The sequence below is a fragment of the Chelmon rostratus genome, chromosome 24, assembly GCF_017976325.1.
Source record: "Chelmon rostratus isolate fCheRos1 chromosome 24, fCheRos1.pri, whole genome shotgun sequence".
In the NCBI taxonomy this organism is placed as follows: domain Eukaryota; kingdom Metazoa; phylum Chordata; class Actinopteri; order Chaetodontiformes; family Chaetodontidae; genus Chelmon; species Chelmon rostratus.
This window is the reverse complement of record NC_055681.1, coordinates 1813189-1832292: the sequence shown is the minus strand read 5'-3', so window position 1 is coordinate 1832292 and position 19104 is coordinate 1813189. Positions and strand designations below refer to the sequence as shown.

Below are 19104 nucleotides of genomic sequence, written 5' to 3'. Positions count from 1 at the left end.
TCCTCCATGCATCAGGTGTGTGTGCTGGCTGCTCTTCACCTGACTGCAGCTTCATGGCGCCATCTAGTGGACTGATAGTAGAACAGCAGCTGTGCCTCACACTGCTGTGTGACTGCATTCAGCTGACACTGATATGAAGCAGAAGATAACAGCCAATCACTGGAGGAGCAGCTGATGTTTTGACAGGAGAAATGATGTAAAGGATGATTATAGCTGATGTGCAGATGAATGATTTGTGTTTCCTCTCCAGATCAAAGTGTGTGTGAGCTGATGTGAGTTGAGCAGCATGAATCCATGTGAGGACAGAGAGGAGGGAGTCCGTCCCTCTGAAAGCAGTCTGTGTGGGGGACATGACAGCCAGACCAAAGCTCAGAGGTGAGATGAGGATCTCTAAGTGTCCAGGACTCTTCTTCATGTCAGAGCTCTCAAATCACTCCAGCATCATTATTCACACTCAAAGCTCTGTGTGTGTTGTGTTGAAGGCCAGAGCAGCAGGACACACCAGACTCTGCTGGACCTGGACCTGGACCTGAACCCAGCTGTGTGTCCTTCAGGAGTGACCGGTCAATGGATGGCCTCATTGACTTTAAACAACAACATTTCTCTGACAGACAGTAAGTAATTCTCAGTGTTAAAATCATGTTGGACAGTTCGACCTGAAATGTTCATATTTCCCTCCTCATGTTGTTCACTGCTGATGTTTGTCCTCATTAAATCCAGTCTGACCAGTCTGATCCTTATAATGTTCATGTTGTCCTGGAATGATGATGAAGGTTTGAGCAACATTAGCATTAAAGGACAGGGTCACATTTTTCCAGTGTGTCCCTGAACCACACTGACATGCCCACATGTACATTGACAGCTGAGGATCATATGAGGCTTCAGCACAAATCAAGTGGGGATCTTCCAAAGTCTCCTCATGATGACATTTGCTCTTTGAATTTTGGACTGAAATGCTTCACCTACCATCATCTATAAATAACAGTCAGGATATTTGTGGTGAGTTTAGTGAGACATGAGAATAAATCTGCTCAGAAATGAGTCAGTTTAGTTCTGCTTTGGTCCAATATTTGATGGGAAAATGAAGCGATGATCCACAGACTGAAATCATTCAGCTTCATGTTTTATTGAACTTTGGTGTGTTGATCCTTTTCTTGTTGATAGCTGCTAGTTTCTCCAGCAGCTTCTGAGTCTGAACAGTGAATTTCCATCCCTGGTGGTCTTCCTCTCTGTCGAACAGGATCTCTGGGAGACCAGCCTCTGCTGGACCTGGACCTGAACCCAGCTGTGTGTCCTTCAGGAGTGACCAGTCAATGGATGGCCTCATTAATTTTAAACAACAACATTTCTCTGACAGACAGTAAGTATTTCTCAGTGTTAAAATCATGTTGGACGACATCACCTTGATTTTCAGCATCGTTCTTCTTCACATTCATTTATATTCTCACATGTGAAAGCTGCCCACTTGAACCAGTCTTCAACTCTTGACTTCTGTTTCACATTTTCTCCACACACACGTTCTGACTGATGACTGCATGAGTATAAAACAGTGATTTCAATGGCGTCTGATGCAGAGAAGGATGTTCTGGAAAACCAACACAGTAAAGTGAAAGCTGCAGAGAAATGCAGACTGGACTGTTGATTCACAGCAGGATCAGCAGCACGAGCAAGCGTGAGCTAATTCTTCATGATTCCTCCACAGAGTGGACCAGGAGAGCTCAGAGGTTCCCAGTGGTCAGTCTGCCCAGCAGCATCAGACTCACCTGGACTCCATATTTATGGTCTGTTCATGCACAACAGAGACTTTTACATCTATTCAGTTCACAATAATGTCCATGCTGCACTTTTTAGACCAGTGGACTGTCAGTCTGTTCAACACGGATCTGATGTTTGGTTCCATGATTTCAGTTTGTGTGATTCATATAATATTCTGTTCCAGCTGCTGGAGGAGAACATTGTCACTTTTGTGAAGAACGAGCTGAAGAAGATGAAGAAGGTTCTGAGTTCAGATTACCCAGAATGCTTAGAGAGTCAGAGGGAGGATGAGGAGGTGTTGGACGATGAGGATGAAGAGCAGAGGAGGAGCAGCAAAGAGGCATTTCTGAAGATCACACAGCACTTCCTGAGGAGAATGAAGGAGGAGGATCTGGCTGACCGTCTGCAGAGCAGTAAGAGGATTTCTGTAAAGATTGAACCTGCTGGATAAATGGGACGTTCACTGATGTCTCAAGAGATGGAAGAAAATATGTTTGTATTTTTAGGGTCATTAAATTGTCTTGTTCTTCATGAATCTCTGAATGATCTTATTTATTGTGTCTTCATTCAGAACATCTTGCTGCAGTTTGTCAGCGTCAACTTAAATCCAACCTGAAGGAGAAGTTCCAGTGTGTGTTTGAGGGGATTGCTAAAGCAGGAAACCGGACCCTTCTGAATCAGATCTTCACAGAGCTCTTCATCACAGAGGGAGGGACTGGAGAGGTCAATGATGAACATGAGGTCAGACAGATTGAAACAGCATCCAGGAAACCAGACAGACCAGAAACAACAATCAGACATGAAGACATCTTCAAACCCTCACCTGGAAGAGATGAACCAATCAGAACAGTGATGACGAAGGGCGTGGCTGGCATTGGGAAAACAGTCTTAACACAGAAACTCACTCTGGACTGGGCTGAAGACAAAGCCAACCGGGACATACAGTTCATGTTTCCATTCACTTTCAGAGAGCTGAACGTGCTGAAAGAGAAAAGGTTTAGTTTAGTGGAACTTGTTCATCAATTCTTTCCTGAAACCAAAGAAGCAGGAATCTGCAGGTTTGAGGAGTTCCAGGTTGTGTTCATCTTTGATGGTCTGGATGAGTGTCGACTTCCTCTGGACTTCAGCAACAATGAGATCCTGACTGATGTGACAAAGTCCACCTCAGTGGATGTACTACTGACGAACCTCATCAGGAGGAAACTGCTTCCCTCTGCTCGCCTCTGGATAACCACACGACCTGCAGCAGCCAATCAGATCCCTCCTGAGTGTGTTGACATGGTGACAGAGGTCAGAGGGTTCACTGACCCACAGAAGGAGGAGTACTTCAGGAAGAGATTCAGAGATAAGAAGCAGGCCAACAGAATCATCTCCCACATCAAGACATCACGAAGCCTCCACATCATGTGCCACATCCCGGTCTTCTGCTGGATCACTGCCACAGTCCTGGAGGATGTGATGAAGACCAGAGAGGGAGGAGAGCTGCCCAAGACCCTGACTCAGATGTACATCCACTTCCTGGTGGTTCAGTGTAAACTGAAGAATGTCAAGTATGATGGTGGAGCTGAGTCAGATCCACAGTGGACTCCAAAGAGCAGGAAGATGATTGAGTCTCTGGGAAAACTGTCTTTTGAGCAGCTGCAGAAAGGAAACCTGATCTTCTATGAATCAGACCTGACAGAGTGTGGCATCGATATCAGAGCAGCCTCAGTGTACTCAGGAGTGTTCACACAGATCTTTAAAGAGGAGAGAGGACTGTACCAGGACAAGGTGTTCTGCTTCGTCCATCTGAGTGTTCAGGAGTTTCTGGCTGCTCTTCATGTTCATCGGACTTTTATCAAATCAGGTGTCAATCTGCTGTCAGAGGAACAAAAAAAACCCCGGCGGTCTAAAATATTCAGAGATGATCTTGAATCAGCACATCTCTTCCAAAGAGCTGTGGACAAGGCCTTACAGAGTCCAAATGGACACCTGGACTTGTTCCTCCGATTCCTCCTGGGTCTTTCACTGCAGACCAATCAGACTCTCCTACGAGGCCTGCTGACAGAAAAAGGAAAAAGTTCAAAAACCCATCAGGCAACGGTCGAGTACATCAAGAAGAAGATCGAGGAGGCTCCCTCTCCAGAGAAAAGCATCAATCTGTTCCACTGTCTGAATGAACTGAACGATTGTTCTCTTTTGAATCAGATCCAACAGTCCCTGAGTTCAGGAAGACTCTCCACAGATGAACTGTCTCCTGCTCAGTGGTCAGCTCTGGTCTTCATCTTACTGTCATCAGAAAAAGATCTGGATGTGTTTGACCTGAAGAAATTCTCTGCTTCAGAGGAGGCTCTTCTGAAGCTGCTGCCAGTGGTCAAAGCCTCCAACAAAGCTCTGTAAGTGTGCAGAAATGTTGTTGATTTCAGAATTAATTAAATGTGCTGTTACTGACTCAAATGGAGAATATTTTTACTCTTGTTCATTATTTCCTCTTCAGACTGAGCGGCTGTAACCTCTCAGAGAGAAGCTGTGAAGTTCTGTCCTCAGTTCTCAGCTCCCAGTCCTCCAGTCTGAGAGAGCTGGACCTGAGTAACAACAACCTGCAGGATTCAGGAGTGAAGCTGCTGACTGCTGGACTGCAGAGTCCACACTGTGAACTGGAAACTCTCAGGTCAGATCAAGTCACTGTTTGTGGTAAAAGCGTTGACAATTTTTTTTTAAATGTCAGAAGTCCATCAATATGAAACAGCTTCTCTCATTTCAGTTCTATTGATTAACAGATTTTTTTTCCATCTTGACTGTTTTTCTTCATCTGACTGGTAGCTGGTGACTTCAGTGTCACTCACACAGATGGGAAATTTGTGTTTCCGTCTCTCAGACTCTGAAACTTCACTGCTGAAAATATCTGAAATATATTCAAATCATATCTGTGCAAAACTTTCACACACACAAAATATTTCTACAGCTAAACTTTAATTTGTGAGATTTTTTTAATCAAACTCACACATTCAGATAGGTGCAGACTATTTTTTCACCTGCACACAAAAGGTGATTTACAACTGAAGGCTGTGAAATTATTTCTGAACATCATTTCACAAAAACTCAAAATATTAATGAGCCTTTGTCAGGAAGGTGGGGGACTTAGGGGGATCTATGAGGGGAAACTAAGGGTTGAACCCAGGTGCAGACAAACAAAGGGGACGTAGACTATGGTAAGACACTATGGGAAAACATTGACAAGGTACATGGCAAGGTAACAAACAAAGACAAGACTAGATAACACTTACATGAGACGTGGCATGGACATGATCAAAGACAAGACACGGAAAACCACTCACGACTGGAAGGTCATGAACACAAACTAAGGAATGCACTAGAATCAAATTAATACGTTTGAGTCACAACGAAAATCTACAAGTAAGGAAACTATAATTAAACACACACTCTAGGGACAAGGGCTATACATACGAGGGAACACTGAGGGGGAAAAAACTGAGCAATAGAAACACGCTAACTCAAAACACAATGGGGCATGGATGAGACAGGGGCAGCACAGGTACTCTAACACAAAACGTGGCGGACTATAACAAAAGAAGACTACAAACTCAATTACATAAACTGTGGCAGAACTATAACAAGACAAGACTAGAAACTCAATTACATAAACTGGGGCAGGACTAATGACATTGACTATGCAAATAATAAGAAAAGGAAAACTCACAGAGAACACAGCATGGACAAGAACAAAGACAAGAAACAAACTTACAGGGACTGAAACAAAGGACAAAGGCAAACCAAGGAGACATACACATGAAACACTACACGGACGTGAACAAAGTTAACACAGCACAGAAACACTTAAGTGAAACCAGACTTGGACATGACAAAGAAACAACACAACAAACACTCACTATGGGACTATGGCAAGAATTTCAACAATAACGCAGACTATGACTTTGACTATAGTTTCTCAGACAACGACCCGACAAGGACAAAGGGAAGACACGGACTTAAATACACTAGGGGCAAACACTAATGATGCACAGGTGGAAACGATCAGACAATCACACGGGAGGGAAAACACAGGAAGTAAAGTAACAAAAGGACACATAACATGAACCTTCAAAATAAAACAGGAAGTAACCAAAACCAGGCAAAGACAAGACACAATGGGGAACTTCACAAAATACAAACAAGACAGGGCAAGGGTACAGACTAAGACAATACAGAACTCTAACATAAAACATGGCATGACTATGAAGACATTAGGGATAACACAGACTTGAATAGAGAAACGAACAAGAACTAAGAAAACACTACAATGAACACTTACAAACTGGATAAGGCAAAAGAACAACAAGAGAACACTAAACAAAACCGACGTGCAAGGCACGGGTCATGACAGCCTTATTTGCTCCCATATTTTATTTTTATATAATGTGATGTTGATCACTGGATGTGTGTTCATTCCTGATTCAGTCATGATTTATTGTCACATCTACAACATGTTTTTGATCGAACAGCAAAGATTTCAACATGTGCTGAGAAGAGACTCAACATTTTAACACAAATGTTTTTTGTCTTCTTGTTCATTATTTCCTCTTCAGACTGAGCGGCTGTAACCTCTCAGAGAGAAGCTGTGAAGTTCTGTCCTCAGTTCTCAGCTCCCAGTCCTCCAGTCTGAGAGAGCTGGACCTGAGTAACAACAACCTGCAGGATTCAGGAGTGAAGCTGCTGTCTGCTGGACTGCAGAGTCCACACTGTGAACTGGAAACTCTCAGGTCAGATCAAGTTACTGTTTGTAGCAAAAGTGTTGACATATTTCTTTAAACTCAGAAGTCCATAAATATTAAACAGCTTCTCTAATGTCAGTTCTTCTGATTGGCAGATTTTTTCCACCTTGACTGTTTTTTTTTATCTGCAGCCAATTAACTCTGGCTGAGATGGAGATCCTCATTTCTTAGGCCAGATTGTAATGCCTTAATGATGGGTAATGCTAAACCTAAACAGTGCTCAGATCGGGTAATGACCGTCCCTCCCAGTGCTGCTCCACTCTTCATGTTTTGGATCAAAATGCAAGAATTTTAAAACATGCTGACAGGAGACTCAACATTTTAACACAAATGTTTTTTGTCTTCTTGTTCATTATTTCCTTTTCAGACTGAGCGGCTGTAACCTCTCAGAGAGAAGCTGTGAAGTTCTGTCCTCAGTTCTCAGCTCCCAGTCCTCCAGTCTGAGAGAGCTGGACCTGAGTAACAACAACCTGCAGGATTCAGGAGTGAAGCTGCTGTCTGCTGGACTGCAGAGTCCACACTGTGAACTGGAAACTCTCAGGTCAGATCAGGTTATTGTTTGTCTTGAAGGATTTAAGTTACTTATATAAATTTTGAGATGCATTTAATTTAAACAGTCTCTGTCATGTCTGGATTTAAAATTTCACAGCACAGAAAGTCAGTTTATTTCCTTCATTTTCAGATTCACATATTTGACAGCAAATCTGAACTCTGGCTGAAGTGGATCTTGTGAAATGATGTTCAGAAATCATTTCCCAGCCTGCAGTTATGAATCACCTTTTGTGTGCATGTGAAAAAACTGTCTGCATGTATCTGAATGTGTGAGTTTTTAAAAACAAAAAGGTTCAGTAAAGAGGAACAGGTTGTTATAATGGAGAGCTTTGAAGAATATAAAAAACTAATCCAGGAAAAACAACACTGTTGCTGCACATCAGACAACAGAGGAATGCTGTCAGAAAACAGCTGATCCTGTCAGTTCTTCAGTTCATATATTTGTTTCAGCTCTCAGTCGCTCTCAGAGCCTCCTGTTTATTTCTAACTGAACATTCTGGAGCTCTGAAACTTTAAACTCGACGCAGCAGATTTAAACATTAGACTGAGGAACTGGATTCAGGTCTGACACTGTCCCCTAATGAAGGATGCTTGAAAATCACTTTAGTTTTTGTCCAAAACAAAGTGAAATGACTTTTCTTGATTGAATATTATCTGTGATAAATATCAATAGAATAATGAGTTTTCTAATCAGTGTTCTATTAGCTGCAGTACCAGCAGTGGAAAACAGACTCGGCAGCAAGGCTCTAGTTTCTGTGCCTTCATCATTCTTTGAGTGTGTTGAGGATCTGCTGTGTCAGATTGAAAGTGTTAATATTACCTGAAGCAAACAGGGAAAGACTGATTTTCTACCAGCTGAATGATGAAGGTTCCTGTGGCTAAAAACCACAACATGATGCATCCAGTTTGTTCTGCTGTGATCACACGGCTTCGTTCAGTGACATCACTAATGTTGAGCTCAGCAGGTCTGCAGACACAACGTATTCCCTCAGCTGAGAATGTGGATCCTCGTAGAGAATATCATCAGGAGAAGAATGAGTTCAAGTGAAATCTGAAACAGTGAGCAGAACCTCCTCTGGAGCAGGTTGGGTGTGCAGCATCAGTTGCCATGGAGATCCAAGCAGGCTAAAAGAGAGACACCTTCATGACAGTGAAAACTGTGCTTTGGCTCAACATACCTGCTGACCCATGAATCTCTGTTTGTAGCACAGCCCTCTGGTTGTATCTGTGTTTGTCTCTCGGTTCCTTTGTAAAACAAACAGTCAGCGGTGGTGCTCATATGGTGGATTGTGAGCTGTAGTTTCCCCAGTAAACACACTGACCTCTTTGGTTGTCACAGTCCCTGTCACTACCCGGTCTGAGTGACACATGTGCATAGGCCAAATTCTACTGCCTGACCGATGGGTAATCCTAACCCAAACCAGTCCTCAGATCAGGTAATGGTCGTCCCTCCTGTCCGGCCTGGTGCTGCTCCACTCTTCCTCCGGAGCCACTGGTTGCTGCTGGAGTGTCTCTGGGCTGGACAGAGTGGACAGCCTGGCAGTCCTCAGATCCACATCACTACCTGCTGCTGGGCTGCTCCTTCAGAAACACTGAGCCAAAAAATGACAGACACAGTCAGGACAGCTTAGTTTCAGGGTTTGTTTTGAGCAGAGATAGAGGACTCATCAGGGAAGATGGCGACTGCACAGTCTGCCCAACGGCTGGACAGACCGACCAGCGCCACTGGTGACAGGTGCTGGTCCAGTCTCAAAGCTGGGTCTGGGTCCAGCTCACCAGAGAATGAAGTGCAGTTGTGCTTGATGTGTGTTTGATGGGACTGTGACAGCCTGAACCACAGACACAACCAGAGCTTCACATAACACAGCCTCTTTGTCTGACTCAAAGTGTTGTTGTAAATTTATCACACAACACTTTGCTGTTCAGTCAGTAAAACAGCAGCACACCTGTGTTGCTACAGACTCAAGAAGAGAATGAATGAATGCCTGCATGGACTGAGAGATGCTCAGTGAATTATTTACACCACCTCAGTGAACTTGTAGCTTGTAACTTCAGTGTCACTCACACAGATGGGAAATTTGTGTTTCAGTCTCTCAGACTCTGAAACTTCACAGCTGAAAATGTCTGAAATTTATTCAAATCATATCTGTGCAAAACTTTTTCACACACACAAAATATTTCTACAGCTAAACTTTAATTTTTGAGATTTTTTAAATCAAACTCACACATTCAGATAGGTGCAGACTATTTTTTCACCTGCACACAAAAGGTGATTTACAACTGAAGGCTGTGAAATTATTTCTGAACATCATTTCACACAAACTCAAAATATTAATGAGCCTTATTTGCTCCCATGTTTTATTTTTATATAATGTGATGTTGATTACTGGATGTCTGTTTATTCCTGATTCAGTCATGATTTATTGTCACATCTACAACATGTTTTGGATCGAACAGCAAAGATTTCAACATGTGCTGAGAAGAGACTCAACATTTTAACACAAATGTTTTTTGTCTTCTTGTTCATTATTTCCTCTTCAGACTGAGCGGCTGTAACCTCTCAGAGAGAAGCTGTGAAGTTCTGTCCTCAGTTCTCAGCTCCCAGTCCTCCAGTCTGAGAGAGCTGGACCTGAGTAACAACAACCTGCAGGATTCAGGAGTGAAGCTGCTGTCTGCTGGACTGCAGAGTCCACACTGTGAACTGGAAACTCTCAGGTCAGATCAAGTCACTGTTTGTTGTAAAAGTGTTGACATATTTCTTTAAACTCAGAAGTCCATAAAAATTAAACAGCTTCTCTAATGTCAGTTCTTTTGATTGGCACATTTTTTCCATCCAGACTGTTTTTTTTCAATGTACATTTTATTAATTCAGCTTTATTTGCTGTTCAGCATCAAATATGAATGAACTCTGGCTGAGATGGAGATCCTCATTTATGTTTGATATCATGTGACTTTGATTACTGAATGTCTCTTTATTCCTGATTCAGTCATGATTAATGACCTCAAAGCAAAGAACCTCTGTCTGTCAGTCTGTCCTTCCATTTTCTCAACAAATGTTCATCTGATGGACTTCACACTTGGTGGGTGTGTTGCTGAGGACCCAAGGAAGTACAGTGTCGAGTGTGAAGTAGTTTGGATGACCTACAACTCAGAAATGGTTGAGAATTATTACATTTTAATTGAAAGTTTCTACTTTAACCTGCACATCTTTTCTATCCTTTACGGCCCTGGTTTAGTGTCCCAGGAAACTCACAGACCAGTTGCACATGTTGTAAATCATTTCATGTGATGCTGCTCAGCCAATCAGATCTCTGCATTTTAAGAGCAAAGATTTGACGGACACAGCAGTACCCTGAGATGATTTACCATCTGTGTTGTTCTGTGTGTTTTCAGGCTGTCAGGCTGTCTGATCACACAGGAAGGTTGTGCTTCTCTGGCCTCAGCTCTGAGATCCAACCCCTCTCATCTGAGAGAGCTGGACCTGAGCTACAATCATCCAGGAGACTCAGGAGTGAAGCTGCTGTCTGCTGGACTGGAGGATCCACACTGGAGCCTGAAGACTCTCAGGTATGAAGAGGCCTGCTGCAGCCACAGACAGTCAGTGTGATAGAGGAGGAAGAGCTGGAATCATGTTGTCTGTCTTTTTGGTTGATGGTGGATGTGAGTTTGATATGAACAGTCACACATGTAAGAAGTCATTTTCCTTTGCTCAGAACAGAAACACTGGTTGAACATAGAAAGGAGATATTTGTGTTGGAGGTCTCAAGGAGAACATCTCCAGGAACAAACATGATAATGACCTGTTGGTAATAATTGATGCAGCTTGGACAGATCTCTGGATGGTAAATGAACTGTCTGTCATTTTGAGAAATATCCATTTTGTCCTGAAAAGAAATAAAACACCTTCCAATAACTCCAAAGCAGTTATATTCAGTTAAAACTGTGTTCCAGCCTGACAGCCACAGAACAGGGCAGGACTTTTGAGGTTCTACATTCAGGTGTATTTCTCAAAATGTTGGACTGTTCCTTCATCAGTGTTGAACAATTGTAGTGAACATGGTCCTCACAGTGAACATGGGTTGTAAATACATTAAATTTTCAGACACCAAGTCGCTGAAAAGATTTACGCAGAACAGAGTCACAACGACTCGTCTCAGATATTTAATTGATTTACAATATTTACACTTTAATGAACACAGAGAGAAGATCACATGTGGTGCATCGTCACATGTGGGAAAAGAGAAGGAGAACCATGTCTAATAATAAATGATTAAAACTCTGCTGGTTTGTTTAGTGAAGACACTGTAAGACGGATAATTAATGATCACAGGTGGGAGAGCAAGAGAGTGATCAATAACTGAAGCAACTTAGAATATAAGAAGGCAACAGATTCAAATAAGGAAATGATGAAGGCAGATTTAATAATGAGAGAGAATCTGTGACAGTTCAGGGATGTTCCTACCTGCAGAGGTGAATCAGAGTATTTCTGGTCAGAAGACTGTGGAGCGCTCCATGAACAGAACATGATGGATGGACATTACCTCTGGCAGCGTGTGGTGAAGGATGACGGCAGGACGACTGTGGATGCAGCTTTTAATGCAGGTGTTTGGCAAACAGAGCATGTTGTTGAGGTGGTGTTGGTGATCCCAGGTGGAGCAGGTGGAGGGTGAGCTGAAGGAGTGGGCCTCACACAGGAGAGGACAGAGAGACTCTGGGTCTCCGCTGTAGATGGTTCAGTGTCTGGAGACCTGGTTCGTTTAGACGGACGAACCGAGAGGCCGACACGACGCCGGCTTCAGAAGCTCCAACAAGTCTTTGCTGTGCGATTGGTCCGTCGTACCACAGTAACAGGAACATGCACAAAACATCCCAACACATGAAATGAAGCTCTTTATATCAGGAAGAGGTTTTCTGAGACTTGAGAGATTTTGGAGGGAAACAGTCTGGGAGTGTCTGTCACTGGGTTTGATGGCAGAGGTCTGGAACCAAGGACTGCTTCTGAAGAGGGACTCTTCATGGAGTCGGGATGGTCCAGAAAGAGGTTTGTGTGTGTCATCAGATGTTGTCCTCCACCTTTACACACACACCAAAATCCTGTGGGTCAGTGTTAGTGTGTGAGCAGATGGTGGAGGTGAAGAGGTTTAGCTGCAGCAGGGAGAAGCAGGTCAGATGAACATATTGTGTGTGTGTGTGTGTGTGTGTGTGTGTGTGTGTGTGTGTATGTGTGAGAGAGTAATGTAACGTCCATGTTTGCATGCTGAAAGAGGATGTGCTGGTCTGACCCCCCTCCTCCTTTCAGGGTGGAGCCTGCTGGAGTCCGATGGTTGAGACCAGGTCTGAGAAAGTGTAAGTGTGTTTTTCATTTGATTGATGAAAACAAAGCAGCGCACATTCAACCATCTTCAAACTGTGACATCACTCATTCACATCTCTGATGTCATCATCAAACTGTGGATCAATGAACAGATGATAGATCAATAACTGCAGCTGTTTTCTTCTTGTTCTCTCCATCAGATTCCTGTGAACTCACAATCGACACAAACACAGTGAACGGATGGATCAAACTGTCTGACAACAACAGGAAGGCGACATATGTGGAGGAGCATCAGTCATATCCTGATCATCCAGACAGGTTTGACCACTGGCCTCAGCTGCTGTGTGGAACTGGTCTGACTGGTCGCTGTTACTGGGAGGTCGAGTGGAGAGGAGACGTTTCTGTATCAGTGAGTTACAGAAGAATCAGAGGGAAAGGAAACAGTAAAGACTGTTTGTTTGGACGGAATGATCAGTCCTGGAGTCTGTTCTGCTTTGATGGTGGTCGTTACTCTGTCTGTCACAATAACAGAACAACATCCACCTCCTCCTCCTCCTCCTCCTCCATCTCTAACAGAGTAGGAGTGTATGTGGACTATCCTGCTGGCACTCTGTCCTTCTACAGAGTCTCCTCTGACACACTGATCCACCTCCACACCTTCAACACCACATTCACTGAACCTCTTTATCCTGGCTTTCAGTTCTGGTCCTGGTCTGCTTCCTCAGTGTCTCTGTGTTCTCTGTCGGATGGAGAAACTCCTCCAGTTAGAGAAACATTCTCACTGCTGAACAGATCAGTTGAGTCTGTGCAGGATCAGTCACTGAAATCTTTAAGTTCATGATCATAAATGAATCATTGAACTTTGTACAAAATGATTCAAAGTGATTGAAAATATTCCTCATTTACATTGTGACCTTCTTCCACTTCCAGTCCTTTAAAGATGGAAGCTGTGATCATTAAATTGTGGACATGCTGCAGATTTCTACCCTCTGCTGTGTGTTGTTTTGAATTGTGGCTCTTGTTCCAATAAAAGCTGAATGTTACTGTGAGTGTGTTTATTGTCTTTCTCAGGTCAGGACTCGAGGTCCACCCATGTGGTTTTTTCAGGGCTAAAAAAGACAGTTTAACCAATAAAAACTCATAAGAATGCTGAATATCAAAGCCAATAATCAGTCAGTCCATTGTGAATTATTTCAGACAAATCTTCAAATCTTGTTTTCAAATCATAACATTTTTCCAGTTTATAATCAATAATTTTGGTTTTCAAAACTTAATTTCAGCTGTAAAGTTTCCTGACAATAATCTCACCTCATGCATAATTACAACATCCAGTTTTCAGTTTTCATTCATGTTTTTTATTGTGTGTGTTAATTATTCTGGATCAAATCTTGTCAGCCACTAATTAACACCGGGTGCAAAAGAATTGAAGAATTTACGCGGCGCACCTGAAGGCAACGCGCCCGACGACGCTGCGCGTCGCCGCTAGGGGGCGCGCTGACATGATGGAGTCATGACGTGCCCACACTGGCGGCGCGTGGACGGGAAGGAGGCCAACAGACGCTGATGTGAGTCAGCTGCTGTGTCGAGACGGTAGAAGCGGCTCTTAAAGGGCTGAAGAGGGTCAAAGCTGCCTGAGATACTGCTCAGGACGACAAAAGGTTCAAACTCATCAATTCAAATTCAAATGCAATTCAGGCAGAGAGCGCGCGCATCACCTGTTGAAGCGTCTCGTGCTTCTTGTTGGTCCATTGGGACGTTTGTTGAGAGCTTTTGTGCAAACATCCACATTTTCAAGTAAGTTCAAGGTCCTGAAAATACAAAACAAACGCGTGAGATGTTCAAGTTTCTGTGTTTTTAGTCCGCATGTTCATTTGGAACAGCTGCACCAAGTTTTTGACGTTTTGTCATCACATCTGTATGTTTTCTCACTTAATTCTAAAATATTCCAAGTTAATTACAATAAGTTTCCCAATTGTGCCAGCAGGATGTAAAAAATGTGTTGTTTTCCATCAGAAATAATATATGAATGTATAAAAGCCAAATGAATGATGAAAATCTAAAAAGGAATCATGTTGTAGGTTCTTGTCACATTTCCAGATGTTATATTGTCTCCATGTGGACTATTTTTAGAAGAACAATCATTGATAGAATTGAAAAATAGATGAGCTGCAGTGTTAGTTTTGTGCAGCCATCAGTCCAAAATCACATCATTGAGTCTGATATGAAACTAAAGCAAGAAAACAAGCAAATCCTCATATTTGAGAGGCTGAAACAAAGAAATGTTTGGCATGAATCAGCTCTCAGCAGGAAGGATGAAGCGGTGGAGGGAACAGGAGGAGGATGAGGAGGATGAAGAGCTGGTGGAGGCGCCGCTCCGAGGCAAAGCACCCTGGGGCTTCACCGTGAGGGGAGGCACCGAGCACCCAGAGCCCCTGGTCATCACAAAGGTACCGAATTTCCTGGATTGTTTTGGCAGCAGCGTGTTTGGACAGTGATGTTCAGTAAAGCATCATTTCTTCATGTTCCAACACAAGAAGTCCAGAAGAGTCAAAGTCCAGTTTTTCTCTTCACTTCTTCTTTTGGCTGTTTTAATATTAAAGAACAACGAATGAGCCAGTTTTGAGTCTTATTTTAACGTTTTTAGGACGTGGTTTTTACTTTGTGTCTTCAAGTTTTGGAAGAAGTACTCTGATCCGTCAATAAAAGTAGAAATACCACGTTCTAATACCCATCCAGTACATGGAAACATCCTGCAATGTTCCCAAAGTACACAAGTATTATCAGAATCAAAAGTAAAAGTACTCACTGTGCCGACTGGCTCCTTTCACAGTGTGATATTATGACAGAATATTATTTTACTCTGTTTTTGTCTCACAAATACACGTCAGAGCATTTAGAACTGTAGATACTTTGTGTACTACTTTTTATGTATAAAGTAACAAAGTAAACAAAGTAAAAAGTCCAATATTTTCCTTTGAAATGTGACAGAGTAGAAGGAAAGTATCATAAAAGTGGAAATACTTGAGTAAAATGTCCAAATGATGTAGAGTACTTGAATAAAAGTACTTAGTTCCATTCCAGTACTGGTGTCCTCTGCTCATGATAAAATCTGTCACCTGCATTATTCTTCATGTTATCAGTTTGTCCTGCCTGTCGTTCCCTTCCTGTCCTGCAGGTGTCCTCGCTGCTTCCCACCTCCACTCATCACCTGACTCTCACACCTGTTCCCACTCCCCTCACTGACTCCTCCACCATCATATATACTCACCACCCTCTTTCAGAGCACACTGTGCATTAAGAAGCCTTCCTTTTTTTCCTCTTTGGCCCTTTGTACCTGCCTGCTGTGCCCTTTTTCTTACCTGACACCTGTTTCACTCGTCAGTGAACAAAACCTTCAGAATGAATAAAGCAATTAAGATGAAACAAGAACAGCTATAGAAATGAGGTGAACTTTAGATTGCTCTGGATGTTATTCCAGGTTGCAGGTGCACAATGAGAAAAAACTATTTTCCAGGGTCAGTAAAAGCAGCACCTGCAGCATCATGGTTGGATAAGGGCCCACATTAAAAGACAGCAAAGAAGCAACGTCAGGGGGTAAAAACCAGTAAGAGCCTTGTGAATAAATCAGAGGGCCGCCCATCCTCAGCATACAGCTCACAATTATTGTAATTATCAGCAGTAATCAACCTCAGTACAGAGTGAGAAACAGCATCCAGGGGCTTCAGAGTGGCAGCTGACGCATGCAGGTAGAAAATGTCCTCACAATCAAGACTGATGGGAAAGTGACCTGAATAAGCAGCTTCCAACAACGCAGAGGACGACGTGTTTTATTCCTGACCGCGTTCACCAGTTTAGTCACGTGATATTTCAGAGCGACCTTCTCGTCCATCCAAACTCCAAGATTCTTCTTCTCTGCGACTCTTTCAATATTTACAGCGTTCTTAGTGGAGATGAAGAGACGATCGTCGTCGACAGTTTTAGCTCCGGTGAAAAACATGAATTGAGTTTTATCTGCGTGAAAATAGAAGTGCCAGAATATCAGTAAGTGTGGATGGTGGTGAATCAGCGGCTCCGTGTTCAGCTCAGAAAACCAAAAGTAACACTTAAAGCCACTGTTTGATTCCCTTTGCATTACAGTGCATCCAAAAAACAGCTGCTGTGTTTAGTGTTTGCTGCTCAAACAGGAAGTAGTGATGGGAACGCTGCACGAGTTTCAACCACCCAAACCTCCACCTCACAGGACGTACAGCTGGTTTAATAACATCATGTTTAACAGTGGTGGAAGAAGTACTGAGATCCTGGACTGAAGTAAAAGTACTAACAGCACACTGTGGAAATACCCCACGGCAAGTCAAAGTCCTGCATTTAAAACCTTCCAAACAAGTTTCCTGGTGCAGTAAACTGCTCCCTGTCAGTGTTTCCTGTTATTTCTGATGCTGTGAAGTCGACTTTTCACGAGCTCAGACAAAAAGCCTGTTTTCAGCTTTGTGACGATGCATTTTCCAGCTAATCCAAGAGGCTTTTTAAAGAGTCGATTCAGCTTCAGGAGGAGGAGAATTCAGTCTCCTTCAGTTCATCACAGACAGTCAAAATCAACACATCTGGAGATACGCTGATCTCCTGAATGCACTTCTTGATCCATTTATTGCACCTTTGTCGTCCAGTCAGCTGTTCATTTTGCGCCTGAGTCACACTGAGTGGATGCGGCTGCATGAAATCCTGGCAGCAGTCACATCATGTTGGAAGAGAAAGTGAAGTGTCATGAAAGGAGGAAAACACATTTATCTTTCTCTGTGTCCTTCACCACCTTTATAAATCCCCTGTCCACACTGCCTGGACTCTGCTTCAATTGAGCCTGAATGACATCAAATCCATTCCAGAGGCGACATGAAGGCCTCATCCACTGAGGGCGGGAGGAAAAAGTCCAGCAGCCGCTTCAGAAACAACGAGTTCAGACCTGAGCTGCAGAGCGAGGCGGTCTCTGGTGGTTCTGCACAAAGAATCTAGAAAGAAGGAAAAGTCTTTGTTAATTTCTGACTGTAGCAGAAGAGAAATCCTCCTTCAACAAGCTTCACCTTGGCTTTCTCAGAGTGTTCACAGTGATGAGTCAGCACGACATCAATAGATTTGAACTCACGAGGATATAATGAACAATATATTTAATATATAATATTTGTATGAACCCACTCAGGGGAGGGACAGCGGGCCATCAGGGTTTCTCTCACACCTGGTGTGAAAGGTGTTGAGTTCATGAGCCGGTCTGGAGGACAGGCTGACAGCAGGGCCGTTCTTATTGTGGTTCGTGAGTCCGGAGTGTGTTCCAGAGGGCTGCGGGGTCTTTGGTGTTTGGATCCAGCTCCGGTCCTGGATGCTTCAGCCCTCTTCAGCTGCTGTCTCATGTCATCTGTATGATGCAGTGATCTGAGTGTCCAGGAGGAGCACTGGGGAGGGAGCGGGATGCATGTTTTCATTTTCCTCAACACTGATTCCTTTGAGAGTCTCTATTGGTCTGTAACTTGAGCGTTTTCTTGCAGAGAGAGCGCACGTTTGTCCTGCAGATGGCTGGGACAGGTGTGAGGTGGTACTTTCTTCCTCCATTGGTGGAGGGCACTGGCTCGCCGACCCCTATAGTGCTGGGTAGCCTTTCCAGTTCCCTTCAGGGGGTGTGCAGACACGCAGCTGGCCTTAATTCCCTGACGTTCAGGAGCGTATTCTGATCAGAGCTGTAGTTCATAATGGAGACAACAGATAGAAATCTACACAAAACACTGATAAGAGGCTCATATTCATGCAGTCGACCTGATATTTAATCTTTATTTGCTCCAGTTAAACTTGAACAACTTGATCAGTTAATGTTTAACTCTCACTCGCCTCTCTGGCTGTTTGGAGTTTACTTTCATTCTCTCCGGACGATGTGGAACAGATCGGTTTCTCCATCTCAACCTCCAGCTGAAGGTAATGAAACAACTTTGAAATGTTTGACTCGTTAGCTGTCGTTAGCTTAGCTTCGCCAGAAACAGGCGAAACAGCAGCCGCCGTGTCGTGTCGATGTTTGTGAGCGTGAACGCTGGAACAAGAGAAGAAGCAGAGTGAGTTGATCCTGAATAGTTGTTGAGGAGACAGCAGGAAGGAGCATTCAGAGGGTGTGAGGAGCTCAAATGTTTGATTTTTGAATGAAATATGTAACTTCATCACTAAGAGCTCTTAACTCTCCTCCAACAGGAGCGAGTGAAGGAGCTTTTTGTCCGTTTGTACTTGAATTTGATCAATAATCAAATCAAAGATCAATCTTTTCATTTTTTCTGAAAGGACTTGATTGAGTCAGTCAGCCTTTTATTTTGAAAGGATCTCTCAGCTTGAGTCAGTTCCAGTGGTGGAAAGTAACAAATTCACTGGAGTCGTGTAATTAAGTACTACCTGGAAGTACTTGTACTCTGATGATGTCTTTATATTTCTACTGTGTCTATATTCACCTTTTTATTTCAGAACATTTTTTACTTTTCATGTTCAGATTTGAAATAAAAAACAACAGATCAGCTGATTAAACTGCCTGAAAGTCTAAAACAGTGAACAGTGGCTCCACCTCGACCAACTACAACCATGAAGTACTAGTTACACATCAGTGATACAATAATATGATCATATAACTGTGACAGGAGCCGTCCTGATAAACTTTGTTCTCAGAGATGAAATTATATTTATTGCTGCCAC

General features: G+C 43.1%; 2 protein-coding genes across 2 annotated transcripts; both read left to right on the top strand.

Annotated features, from left to right (window-relative positions):
• On the top strand, positions 1–4134 carry LOC121627470 (NLR family CARD domain-containing protein 3-like). The gene is made up of 5 exons (XM_041966398.1): positions 1–375; positions 483–614; positions 1703–1781; positions 1940–2168; positions 2327–4134. Exons 1-5 carry the CDS (start codon positions 287–289, stop codon positions 4132–4134), a joined length of 2337 nt encoding a protein of 778 aa, XP_041822332.1. The 5' UTR covers positions 1–286.
• An 8077-nt stretch (positions 4135–12211) lies between these two features.
• On the top strand, positions 12212–13442 carry LOC121627471 (neoverrucotoxin subunit alpha-like). The gene is made up of 2 exons (XM_041966399.1): positions 12212–12425; positions 12594–13442. The coding sequence occupies exons 1-2, from the start codon at positions 12347–12349 to the stop codon at positions 13232–13234; spliced, it is 720 nt and encodes a 239-aa protein (XP_041822333.1). The 5' UTR covers positions 12212–12346; the 3' UTR covers positions 13235–13442.
• Positions 13443–19104: the final 5662 nt, after the last annotated feature.

Coding starts and splice junctions, on each gene's coding strand:
- LOC121627470 (XM_041966398.1), top strand. CDS start 287: ATGAATCCATGTGAGGACAGAGAGGAGGGAGTCCGTCCCTCTGAAAGC. Junction 376..482: donor AGCCAGACCAAAGCTCAGAG/GTGAGATGAGGA, acceptor GTTGTGTTGAAG/GCCAGAGCAGCAGGACACAC. Junction 615..1,702: donor CAACATTTCTCTGACAGACA/GTAAGTAATTCT, acceptor ATTCCTCCACAG/AGTGGACCAGGAGAGCTCAG.
- LOC121627471 (XM_041966399.1), top strand. CDS start 12,347: ATGTGCTGGTCTGACCCCCCTCCTCCTTTCAGGGTGGAGCCTGCTGGA. Junction 12,426..12,593: donor GAGACCAGGTCTGAGAAAGT/GTAAGTGTGTTT, acceptor TCTCTCCATCAG/ATTCCTGTGAACTCACAATC.